Raw genomic sequence first — 13297 nt, 5'->3', positions numbered from 1 at the left:
GGGTTCGATTCCCCACATGGGTACAATGTGTGAAGCCCATTTCTGGTGTCCCCCGGCGTGTTATTACTGGAATATTGCTAAATGCGGCGTAAAACCAAACTAACTCACTGAATTACTTGATCTTGAACTAAGTGTCCTACCCGTATGCTTCATTTGCAACCTTCGAAAACTCTTTGTACAGCTTCGTAGGAAAGAGCTTGTATAGTGGAGGTCCCAAATCCTTAAACATCAATTCAAAGAAGGATTTGATTGCATGAAGATAGACCTGGTTTTCGGATGACACGGCTGATCCTTTGGGATCCAGGAAACCAAGTCGTTTGTTGAAAGCAACAACTCCAATACCTTAAACAGTGAAATGATATGTGAGTATACAGTAAACTAGAGTTATTATGAACATAAGGGGGCCACCAATTGTTTGTTATAACTGTAGTTAAAATATTGACAAGAATTCATACAGTGGTCATTGTGACTAAAATATTATACCTCTGACGGTGCTCAACAAAACAGTTAGTGGTGTCCGTCATTTTGTTATATACCGTAGTTACTATAATGAGCAAGCTAAATTCTTTCATATGAACATTTTGAGAGGTGTGACGATACAGAAATTTTACGACATGATACGTATCGCGATATCTTGGAACGATGCGATTCGATTCGATGCATATTTTCTTTAAAAAAATATTTTTTTGATAGCAACAGTGTAAATGTTGACATAACCGTTTATTTCTAGTGAAAATTAACAATTTTAAGGTCAGCGATACATATCATGATACGAAAAAAGTACGATATATAATATATTTATCGTCAGATAAAGTATCACGATTATCGATACTACGATATATCACCACAGCTCTACCTATTTGCTCTGTCGAGTTGACCACTGCATGTGTCCATTAGGATACTGAGGAATTAATGGATGTGAACTTCTCTATGAAGAGAAAACGTTGACCACTGCATGTGTCCATTAGGATACTGAGGAATTAATGGATGTGAACTTCTCTATGAAGAGAAAACACAACGTTTAAATGAATAATAGGCTTACCCACTATTAGATGAATTCGCTTTACTTACAAATTTGAATAATATGCTCTGTATCATTAACCAATCAGAAACAAATCAAACATACTTATACCATTATATAAACTATTATATATATTTCTATTGAGCATATTCTATTAGCATTTGTCATACAAATGTCATAAACGACGCTTACATTTATTAAACTAAGCTTGGTTGTGTTACTTCATCGCCACAGGGGCGGTGGGGTAGCCTAGTGGTTAAGGCGTTGGCTCGTCACGCCGAAGACCCGGGTTCGAATCCCCACATGAGTACATTGTGTGAAGCCCATTTCTGGTGTCCCCCGCCGTGATGTTGCTGGAATATTGCTAAAAGCGGCGTAAAACCAAACTCAGTCAGTCAGTCAGTCAGTCAGTCATCGCCACAGAGCTTGTAATTCCTAGTGTATAGCCTCTGTCGTCAAGGGCGTTTGAATACTGGCATAAAGAGGCGGAAAGAATATCACCGATAATCTCAACGATTCCTAATAATTTTCAGAAGTGAAACCTCTCTTGAGTCGTGCGTCAAGACTGTATTGTTTACGCTGTCGGAGACCAGATGAAACCATTGTTTACGCTGTCGGAGACCAGATGAAACCAAATCATTATAAAAGGGAAGCGAAAGATATTTTCCGTTGAAATACTGTTTTATATTTTTTGAGTAGATGAATTAGGATTCAGAGCTAAGGGACCAAGACAAATGTATACTACCCATCAAAAGTTCAGACTCAGATTAAAGCACTCACTTTCGAAGATGAATTTCTCCACGAACTTGGGGGAACCAACTGCAAACCTTGTGCAGATGAATTGCACGAGGATCATGCAACAAATTGCTGTTTCGGTGTAGAGGTTTGTTAAGAATTAGCCAATTTTCAACGAGTTTTATCATTTATTGAACTAATGACAATAATCGTTTCAACGTTACGCCTTTGTTTTACAATACATCAAATCATGTGTAAACAGTAATTTAAAATGTATTGAAGATTTTGCAAAATCTAGTTTAGAACAGTTGATCGAAAAAGTGGCAACATTTACACTAGTGAGACTAAACTTTTGGTGGGTAGAATATGATAAAGATAACAGTGATTTTACTAATTGAGCTAAACTCAGATAATGAAATCCCCAATGTAATGTACACGTAAATGTATGAAACCTACTTTCTGTTGCGTATTTGAAGAGCTCATCTCTGAATTCCTCTGGTGTGTATGACGTTGCAGACATCCGGGTGATGAGGTCGTTTGCAACGTCTACTTGTTCATCAATGTATACAGAAGCTGACGTTTTTTTCAACATGAACGCCTGTGTGGCCGAGCGAAGACGATGCCATTCTGGACCGTTCCTACATCAAGATAGCAGATGTTTAATACCCTCTGGCCATTCGGCAGTGACCACCGGCCAATCAGTAACAATGAGCCAGTTCTGCCCCAAATATCAACATCTGAATGAAAACAAAACCTACTCGTATAAAATAGACTTCACAGTTAAATACATAGAAAAATTGTCATGCACATGCTATCATATCAATACAATTTACAACGGTTTAAAGCATGGGTTGTACCCCACCACAACTAGACCACATTGTTGTGGATCATGGGGACAGAGCCTCCATATTTTGCACGGTAGCCTAGTAGGATTTACGCCATCACACAAGCTGATGGTGGTTGTACGCAATGCTCTTATTGGATACATTGACCTTTTGTTTATGATAAAACTTTTACCTTGTTGTCTAGCCCCGTGGCAGTATCAAACAAAATACTGACGGACATGCTCCTAACACTATTCAATCTGATAAAGAGATGATTCGTTTGGCATGTTAGAAGTGGACGAGTACCGATAAAGGCGAGATACTTTTGTTTGTTTGTTGGTTATTTGTTGTTTAACGCCACATTCAGCAATTATCCAGCCATGTGGCGGCGGTCTGTATATAATGGCGTCTTGACCAGACAACCCGGTGATCAACAGCATGAGCGTCGATCTACGAAAATTGGGATACGATGGCATATGTCAACCAAGTCAGCGAGCCTGACCACCCAATCCCGTTAGTTGTCTCTTACGACAAGGATGTGTTACTGAAGATCAATTCTAACTCTGATCTTTATGGATCAAATGCTTTTGTGGATGACGTTATGCTGTCTTGATACAAAGTTTCAGGTTGGATTATTAGAACCTTGTCCATCATCAGTGAATGAGTGTTGTTGTAAGCCGGTTTCAGCAATGTTCCAACCATAAGGCATGTGGGTCTCGCCGAGGCGCTACTTCCGGTACCAGATTTCCGCCGACAATTCAAGAACTAGTTCTGGTTCCAAATTGTGCGACCACCAAGTATGACTTCACTAGACGGGATCATGTGCACTACCACTCTTGGATGTCATAGCTGTTGACAGTCGTAATCGTTGGCTAATTTGGGGATGACAAGATCGGAAATATATTATTCCAGCAAAGGTAATAGGTTTCTTACTGACACCTAACTACCATGATATCATTCGAAAGGTATCAGTACCCGAGTCATAGTAGTGAAGAGACAACGTTTCAGCCTCTAGGGTATCCCATCTCCCCGTGAAAAAAGGTCTACAGCCCAGTTCAGAATCTATAAAATAATTTAACCTTCTTCATTAATAAGGAGAAGATAAAGTTAGAAACTAATGGTACTCACACAACTGCCATTCCTCGTTCTTTGTCATTATTTTCGGCGTAGCACTCGAAGAGGTTCAAAGTTGCCCTTCTTGGATACTTTCCCTCATTTCTGTAGATGGTTTCTATAGCGCCGGGGTCTTCCGTCACGAAACACTGCCCCAACAGTTGCATAGAGAAAGACCTCCCATACTTCTCGTGCATAGAATCCAGAAACAGATGAAATGTGTTGGTGGTGTATTTCGCTGAAACGTGTGTGTATAATTCCAGTTGTATTGACGGAAAGTTCTTTCAAATCATATTTGAAAAGCAAAACAGAAATTATTTGTACTTTAATCACGTTGCAATATGTGCATGATATTTCTGAAAATAGTCACTAAATTCTGATATTATTATTGTGAGTGAGTGAGTGTAGCTTTACGCCGCTTTTAGCAGTATTCCAGCTATATCACGGCGTGGGACACCAGAAATGGTCTTCACACATTGTACCCATTTGGGGAATCGAACCGGGGACTTCGGCGTGATGAGCGAACACTTTAACCACCGCCCCGGATATCATTATAAGGTTCATCAGGATGGGCCGAATGACATAATCCTTTTCACTGATATGACGAAAATAAAACAATAATGATAATATACAACATATTTATGATTACATGTGAATCCATTCAACGACAATAATTTTTTACAAGAAGTTACGTGCAAACCACCATGTCCCAAAGATATTCTAAAAGAAGTAACCTGAAGCGATATATCTGTTCTACCATACGTGTATATGTTCAATAGACTTACAGAAGGGCTTCATGTGTAATGCTGCTCCCAACATTGGCACGGCGTATATACCCCTCGGACCCGGCACAGCTTTGAATGGTTTGACGTCGGTTTCATCGACCTTGGCACTGGCGGCAATTGCTTTCAGACGTGTCTTTTGTGTCATCAAAAATTGTTGTGTTCTCTTCACAGCGGACAGCGGTGTAAGGCGGGACTTGAACATGTCCAGAACTAAACACAAAGAAACAAATGGTACCTGAAAAGAGCATAGTTTCACAGAGAGGCAACAGGCTGAGGGGAACGAGAGAGAGAGAGAGAGAGAGAGAGAGAGAGAGAGAGAGAGAGAGAGAGAGAGAGAGAGAGAGAGAGAGAGAGAGAGAGAGAGAGAGAGAGAGAGAGAGAGAGAGAGAGAGAGAGAGAGAGAGAGAGAGAGAGAGAGAGAGAGAGAGAGAGAGAACAAATACAAAATAACACCACACACACGCACGTCAGTTTAAAATAGAAATTGAAAATAATAACATTACATAGCGTCCCTTTACTTCAGTCAAGCTATTCACTTGTCATTTCTCCAAGGCTGTTCCGGTAAACTCCATTACGAGCGAGGCTCGTCGAGAAATCTAGGTCAACACACAGCAGCCTTCTCCCAGTCACACGGGAACCTCATACCGCCTCGTCACGCACTAGAACAGGCTCCGATCTATACAATATCGTTACTGGGTACACGAATCGTGTCAGCTACAGTTACCGAGAGCTAAAATACCTGCCTGTTGCAGCGTTGAATCTATCAGTATTTCTGTCAGCTGACCACTTCTGTCTAGACTGCCCTTGTGGTCATAAGCTAGTGGCTACACAAGTCAATCGGATATGACAATGATTACGCGATCTTTCCTGCGAAGAGGATATACGTTTTCAGGCTTGCTTTCATTCGGGTCACCTGACCTCAGACGCGAGTGAGTGAGTGAGTGAGTGAGTGAGAGAGAGCTCATTCAGAAACTACACATTCATGTTTTTCTTTGGTTGTATGATTATTTTCTAGTTGTTTTGATAATTTCAAACTTCTCATGATATGTTTTTTCATTATTTTGAACTTTTAAGGGTTAGGCACAAATAATAAAGCAACACCGTTATAACGATGAGGTGATATGGGCATTACGAAACAAAACGTTAGACGAAATGAAAAATCTTAAAAAAAAATATCCTAAATTGTAATTGAATAAATACGAGGGTCGATCAAAAAGTACGTAGCCTAATTATATTCTCGATGTCCAATGTTTGAAAAGCTTCCATTTTATTTTGAAGGAATCGTTAGCAAAGCCATATCCAACATTTCACATGTGTGGGTAATGTGGTTAACCAGATATTTGTCATCACAAGACATTGGGGTATAATATTTCTAACAAAATTGCAGAAAATGAAAAACCATTTCTCTTTTGGTACCTCTTGGATAATGGTATGCCCTCAGATAATAAAATATGTTCAGTATAGTATTGGATGACTTCCCGTCATGATCAAGTCAAACATTTGGATTGCCTGATTTATATTTAGTCGGTGGATATTTTTTAAGGACACCCCATTTTAATCTTTCAAAACATTGTGTTCAGATATTCAAGCTGGCACTGTTTACAATATATTGTGAGCTGACACTTATGTGACCATTCAGTATTTAGTTTGAACCCTTGGCACCATGTATGCATAAGGGAAAACATTAGAATAAGCTATGCCCTTATGATAACGTCATCTGAAAGGGACATGGGAAGTCTCTCCAAAACATGCTCTTTCAGTCAACATGAAGCGGGGAGTCAATTTAACAAGCGATTGAAATTTCAAATTGCTTTTTTATGTACTTTAATATCTAAGTGTGATTCTAGGGACGTCTACTAATCTCAAACACACAAAATATTTCTTGCATATTTTGTTTCCTGGAGTTTTTGATGCATTTATTGTAGATTTTGCGAGGTTTTTAGGGTAACAAGTTAAAAGGTCAAACAAAATGGGGATCGTGAGACTGGAACATAGCAAAACCAAACTGCTTGAGCTTGACAGATAATATGTAGAAATATAAAACAGGGACTGAGTGTTAGTCTAATGAAACCGTATCCTAAAGTTTCACGTGGTTGTGTGATTCCATCTTACCCTGTTACAACGGACGGGGTATGGACGAACATGACGGTTTATCACCTTTGACATGGAAAACCAACTGACTTGGAGAATTCAACTATTATTATCACGACATGTTTTTATAGCATTTTTTCAGAATATGCCAGTTTTCGTATCTGTGAAGTGGAAATAGACTGGGCCTAAAGATACATCTCAAACAGTGATATTATTTGAAATATGAAGTCCCTTAAAACATTGTTGTTAGGCCTACAAGAGTTATGTCCCTTCGACAATCGGACAGCGTTCGTCTGCGATAAGTCATGTCGAAACGATTTCCCATACCGCGGCAGAAAGACAAGAAAAACGGACGATAAAGATTCAGTGGAATTCTCACAAAAACCACCAAAAAAATCTAAAGGCTAAGGAATTCGTTACTCGGACATTTGCTATTGAGTATGGGATGATAATACACAAATGAATTGGTATTTTCTTCGGAAGAGTGAGTGCAGTTGAGTGCAGTTTCTAGCAACATCCTAGCCATGTCACGGTGGAGAACACGAGAAATTGGTTAACTAATTCTACCGTATGGAATCGAGCATGGGTCTTACGATCGAACGCTGTAACCACTTGGCGACCCCCACGCCTCTCCACGGACGACGTCTACTGAGTTAAATCTGAAATAATGGGCCAGCACAGTAGTTATTAAAGCGTTCGCCCGTCGCACCAAAAGGCCGGGTTCGATTCCCCACATGGATACAATGCATGAAGCCCATTTCTGGTGTCCCCCGCCGTGCTATTGTCGGAATATTGCAAAAAGCGGCGTAAAACTGAACTCAGTCACTCTCTCACTGAAGTAATGCAACATGTTTATTATGCCCCTTCCTTCTTGTAGGTGTTACAGGTTGCCACGGTGTCTCTAGCAGCGAAACAAAATGCCAGAATAAGTGTAGATGGAAGCAACGTGTATTCCGAGAGTGTACAGATTAAACGCATTTTCAAGATGTTCTGGAAGTGGAAATACAAAAGCGTTAAACATATCGTTATCCTTGATGAAATCATACGTGCGTCATCGTGCAACCTTTCTAACAGGAGCTTGCATGTGCGGGAACACGATGTAGTGCACGTCTATGTGTTGCAGACGTTGACGTGAACGATTATGCGATGGAGCCAGGTTCAGCGCCACTGTGTTAAGTATTTCTGATCGATGCTGTGACCTTAACGGGTGATGTAAGATTAAATTGACCGAACTCCTCTTGGTCGCCTCTTACAAGCATGGGTTGCTGAAGCCTCATTCTGATCGGGATCATCACGGATCATAAGTGGTTAAATGACAGGGTATGGTTGAAGTTAATTTAACATGGCTGGGGCGGTGGGGTAGCCCAGTGGTTGAAGCGTTGGCACCTCACGCCGAAGGCCCGAGTTTGATTCCCCACATGGGTACAATGTGTGAAGCCCATTTCTGGTGTCCCCCGCCGTGTTATTGCTGGAATATTGCTAAAAGCGGTGTAAGGCCATACTCACTCACTCACTCACTCACTTTAACATGGCTGATGGGCATTGCCACACGCATCCTTCCGTGCTTTAACTTGTTTTGAGTAGTATATCAGCGATAACGACTAACGAGCCTTTCGGTCTCTACATATCTGGAAACCTTACATCTTCGCGCAGATGTAAATCAAGTATACAAATGCACTTGACAGACAAATGATTCATGGAGCGTCTGTGGTAGAAAGTGAACCGAATTCCACTAACATTTTTATATGTTTATTTCAGCACATTTTTTAATGTAAAGACAATAGTGACAGTAAAACAAAATATGTATAACGTCCATACGTAGAACGCTGACTAAACAACAATCTCACTACAGAATCTCTGTATTTAGAATTATAACGCATGTTTGTATCAGTAATACAATATATATATAGTAATACAAAATATAATAATATATATATATAGCTTCCGTAAAACGTTTACTCCATTCTTTATAGGATAGGATAGGATAGCTAAATGTCATTTTGATAAACACTTGGGGCTAAGGATACAACGTCAACACAAGAGAACAATTGCAGTTGTCCGAGGAAATAGGCCAAACATGGCCTAAATGGCAAACCGGTAGTGAAATTGTTTGAACTGTCTACAGGCAAGTAGTAATAACACCAGGTGTTGGGAGATTGGAATACCTATTGTGTCGATCATCAACACAACACATGACCATTCTGAACATGAACCGACGGGTAAAAGAATGTACGCAAACTGCAAGCCTTAGATGACAGCTAAAATGATTCAAACTAGAAATGGATATTTCGTACATTGTTATTTGGGAAAATTCTTTTTTCAATACGGCATGAAATATATATCCAAAATTAAAGCTAGAACCATTTTTGCGCTGAAATAAGCATAGAATGAAATACCACACGCCCCATTCCCTATAAAAAGGAATAGTAAATAGGAAAAAAACATTACACGAATAAACAAATAAAAACACTAAAATAAGACCCCCAGTTGCCCCCACACACACACACACACACACACACAAATAATAATAAACAGCTACACCAAACTGGTAGAAGCGTTTGTGACCATTTCTCACCATTGGTTCTTTGGATCTGAGCATCAGTAGTATAATGCCTAAGCAAAAGCACGATTTGATTTGGAATTGAGGAACCAGCTGTTAGTACAAACAAGTTTATTATACGACTTCATCCAAACACATATTGTTCGTAAATTGGTATACACATAGAAAATATGAAGTCTCTGAAAATGTCTTTGGATAAAAGCCAATTAGTGAACAAATGGATCAGGAATATAGCATTAAAAGATATGTTACAGCTGATCACTCGAAGATACCATTCTTGATAAAATAATGTGTAGTGTGTGTGATTAACGTTGTAATCACAGTGATGTTCAAGCTAGGTTTATAACCGCTTATAATACTATTCCTTACAATACTATTCTTGTATTGTAAATATATATCCGCAGAAAGGTAGTTTCAATAACAGCATCTTCGGAACACAGGCACAAGGTCTGAGAATTATCGCGGGGTGAAAGTGAAATCAATGGGCTTCTTGATTTGTCCAAATGTTGTGTACATCATCTCATAGTCCCCATCCATAGGTACTGAAACGTGGAAGTTCTGGATAATCTGAAAGAGAAAGATTGCTCGAATTGTTTGGATCAAGAATGATGTTTTCATTAATATCATGCATATATTTGAGAAGTTAATTCATGCACAAAGGACGAAAAAGGCATCTCTGAAGTTTTCAGAAGAAATGTCATTTATATAGTCCATAGCGAGGTATTTCATGGGGGAGAGGTAGCTTGTGGAGCATGGACCAGTCAAGTAAGAGCATAGCCATTGATGCATGGTCTCGGTACAATGACATCTTATATTTATCAACAACCACAGTTGGCGTGAGGAGCAAATAGAACAAAAACCATAGCTACTTTTGTGACACCAAGCCAGAGCTCTTGTTCAGCAAAGCGTCTTCCCAGGCAGTTCCGGAGACCAAACCCGAAGGGCAAGAGGGCAAAAGCTGGATATTCCTTTTCCCTTTTCAGACTGGAGTCATCTCTCAGCCACCGCTCTGGCAGAAACTGTTTGGGGTTCTCGAAATACTCGCTATTGAGGAGAAGACGGCGGTTGTTCATGAAGCAATTGGTCTGAAACAATATATGAGGCCACAGCCATTGCCTACACACATGTTCACATCTTACTCGTGTTCATTTCGTGTATGTTCTCAAAGCTGGAGGAAATAGATTACCACGTTATAACCTTCTGAAGATGTTAAAAAAGTAACATACCAGTCTTCATCGATATATGTTCAAACTTAATGCTTTGTACCTACCATGCTCCAGGAAAATGCAGTCAGTCACATCTTTAAAGAAGCTTACGTTCATGTCTCCCACATGGGGTTCTGGCAGCCTTTTAAACGTAGTTTGTTACAAAGTGGTTCATGCTAAAATAAATGCACCCACATGCTCCCCCCAAAAAAACCCCCAAACAAACAAAGAAAAAGAAACCACCCACAACAAAAACAAACAGAAAACAAACAAAGAAAACAAATAAAAAACCCCAACAAAACAACACGAACAAACAAAAAAGAAAAAATCAAAACAAAACCAAAATAGTACAAAATTAACCAAGATACTAACCCCTTTTGGCACCAAGTAACCATCAAGTACGATATCCTCTGGAAGCTCTCTAATAGAACCGAATGTAACAGGGAAGAGAACCCTGTTTGAAAACAAAGAAACTCAGTATTGATCTCTGATGCTGAACAAGTATTTGTGGCCATTTAAATCGTGATATAATTCCTGAAAATGATATATATATAAATTTTTAAATGCTATTTCACAGTAAAATGTTGAGCCATTCCGGACAGAATTATGAGAGACACTTGTGCCACAATATACAGAGTATAATATATGAATATTAAAAATGCAATAAAAAGGGTACAAGTTACATTAAGAAGATATATACAAATTTGCAGTACGCTTTTTAAGAATATTAAGGCAGGTTTTGGCGAATAAAAACAATACACATGGACAAGCTAGAAATATCAATTAACTTTTTCAATATACCCAGATTTAAAAAACCCAAACATCTAAAAGACTTGTACATTTAGATAAAAGTTGCAATCTCTCATCAGCATACAAAGGACAATGCAATAAAACACGACACTTATCTTCAATAAAATCTTTACAGTAACAGCAAATTCTTTCAGTTTCGATTCTAAGCGAAATCGTTAACAACAACCTCTGTAACTTTTGAAACTACAAAAGGGATATTGATACACAATGTTGATAACCTTATATCAACACCCAATGAACTTCAACAGTAAAGTTTTAAGCTACAAACATAATTTTACACATTCACTGATATCCTAACACGGAATGTGTGTAATGGAACACAATGAAAATCAGTAATTTCATGAAATCCTTTAAAATTTTAGGGAATACATAAAATCCCTGGGGGTTACAATGATTTCACGAAATCACTGAATCTTTTAGGGATTACGTGAAATCCCTGGTTTCACACTTTCCCTGTAACATATATGACTTTATTCAGGAGAAAGGCCTAAATGCCCATGTACAATGTATATTACAATAGAAAAGGAATGATGTGCCGTATGACTAGAACATATTTTTATATATTAACAATAACAATGCGCTACGTCGCATAAACGCTTCCTTAATATATTTTGCATACATATATAAATAATTGCTCTTTTCATTTTGAAGAAGGCGAAGTTTCTTTACAGTCAATTTTAACATATATCCTGTTCTTAAATCATTATATTGTGGGCAAATAAACATTAAATGAACCTCATCTTCTAAAACGTTCTTACAAAATGGACAAAATCTTAATTCTCTTGGGATATTATTTCTCCTACCTGTATTCTTCATAATATTAAATTCACCGATTCTTAAAAGTGATAAAAATCTCCTTAAATCTTTGTTATATAATGTTGACAAGTATGAATCCAGATTAAACGCATTTTTGACACATGAAAAGAACTCTAAATTAGAATGTTTACTTAACATAGAAAATATACATTGGATGTTACAATCTTTAACTCAATGAGAAAACTGTATAAAAAATAAATCAGTGTTAACAATATTTTGAAAATCCCACGAATAGCTGAAACCATAAGTATCAATTAATTTCCTCACTTTAGTTACCAATGACTTGCGGTTAATATTGTTCATTGTTTAACATAATATGGATTTGTTTTGGATATCTAGTCTCTTCCATAATTAATAATTTACACTAGTACATAACACATCTTATTATAGAATCACAACATACATGATGAGGACCGCATTCATATAAAACAGCTGCATTTGTTGTGGTAATACCAACACCAAGAACATATTAACAGTATTTTACGTCATGTGAAATCTTTCTAGAATTAGCCACTCTTGAAAACCCCATATTTCTGAGCAATATAATAAGATAGGCTTAATTTGTGTATCAAACATTTGAAATAAGACAGTGGGGGAAAGATTTTTCATTTATGATGAAGCTGTTTAAATGAAAAACCCCGGCTTTATTTGCTTTCTGAACGAGAGTCTGGACTTCTTTTAACCAAGATAGTCTACTGGAAAATAAAATACCCAAATAGCTGTAATAGCTTGTAGTTTTCAACTTTACATGGTTAAAACATCCACTTCGGTCTTCTTCAATATACCTCCGTTGCAAAAAACAATTATCTCTGTTTTTGTAAAATTAACCTTTAAGACCCATTTTGTGCAAAATCTGGATAAAATATTAATGTTTCTTTGTAAACCTATAACTGTGTCAGAAACTAAACAAATCATCAGCATAGAATAATGAAAAGGGCTCTAAAAATTCTGCTCCAACAAATATATCTCTTTCGTCAGACGATGTAAGATCCTCTTCGAGTTGTTTTACAAACGTACTGAATAATAATGGACTGCGTATTCATCCTTGTCGTACACCACTCAAGGACTTGAAATATTATGAAATGCTTCAATTGTACAGCTGAAATTGATTTTATGTACATATAACGCACTATTGAGAGCATTTTACCACGAATATGTTTTGAGAAAGACCATACCACATTAGATCTCTATTTACACAATCAAATGCTTTATGAACAACATATAAACAATACAATCGACCCTTAGACTTGGAAAAGTATTTTTGAATTAAAGCCTGTAAGGTAAAAACATGATCAACAGTTGAATAGCCTGAGCGGAATCCAGCTTGACATTCTGGA

At 38.0% G+C, this 13297-nt stretch overlaps 1 protein-coding gene across 8 annotated transcripts in view; it reads right to left on the bottom strand.

Annotated features, from left to right (window-relative positions):
* Positions 1–13297, bottom strand: part of LOC124289567 (cytochrome P450 CYP12A2-like) — a 30957-nt gene that overhangs the window by 4239 nt on the left and 13421 nt on the right. For 3 of the 8 annotated variants that reach the window (XM_046726131.1, XM_046726129.1, XM_046726132.1), the window contains exon 8: positions 10707–10788. In XM_046726131.1, coding sequence (XP_046582087.1) covers positions 10707–10788 — 82 coding nt within the window. Of the gene's footprint in view, positions 1–140; positions 343–2212; positions 2395–3708; positions 3932–4478; positions 4689–4981; positions 5129–5217; positions 5389–8870; positions 9697–9998; positions 10215–10706; positions 10789–13297 lie in introns of those variants that run through there. The other 5 variants (XM_046726128.1, XM_046726126.1, XM_046726125.1 and 2 more) reach the window with 5 other exon arrangements.

This window comes from Haliotis rubra, unplaced genomic scaffold (genome assembly GCF_003918875.1).
Source record: "Haliotis rubra isolate DU_JTF1 unplaced genomic scaffold, ASM391887v1 Scf443, whole genome shotgun sequence".
NCBI classification, from domain to species: Eukaryota; Metazoa; Mollusca; class Gastropoda; order Lepetellida; family Haliotidae; genus Haliotis; species Haliotis rubra.
The sequence above is the reverse complement of the archived record's forward strand: the minus strand, read 5'-3'. Positions and strand labels throughout refer to the sequence as shown.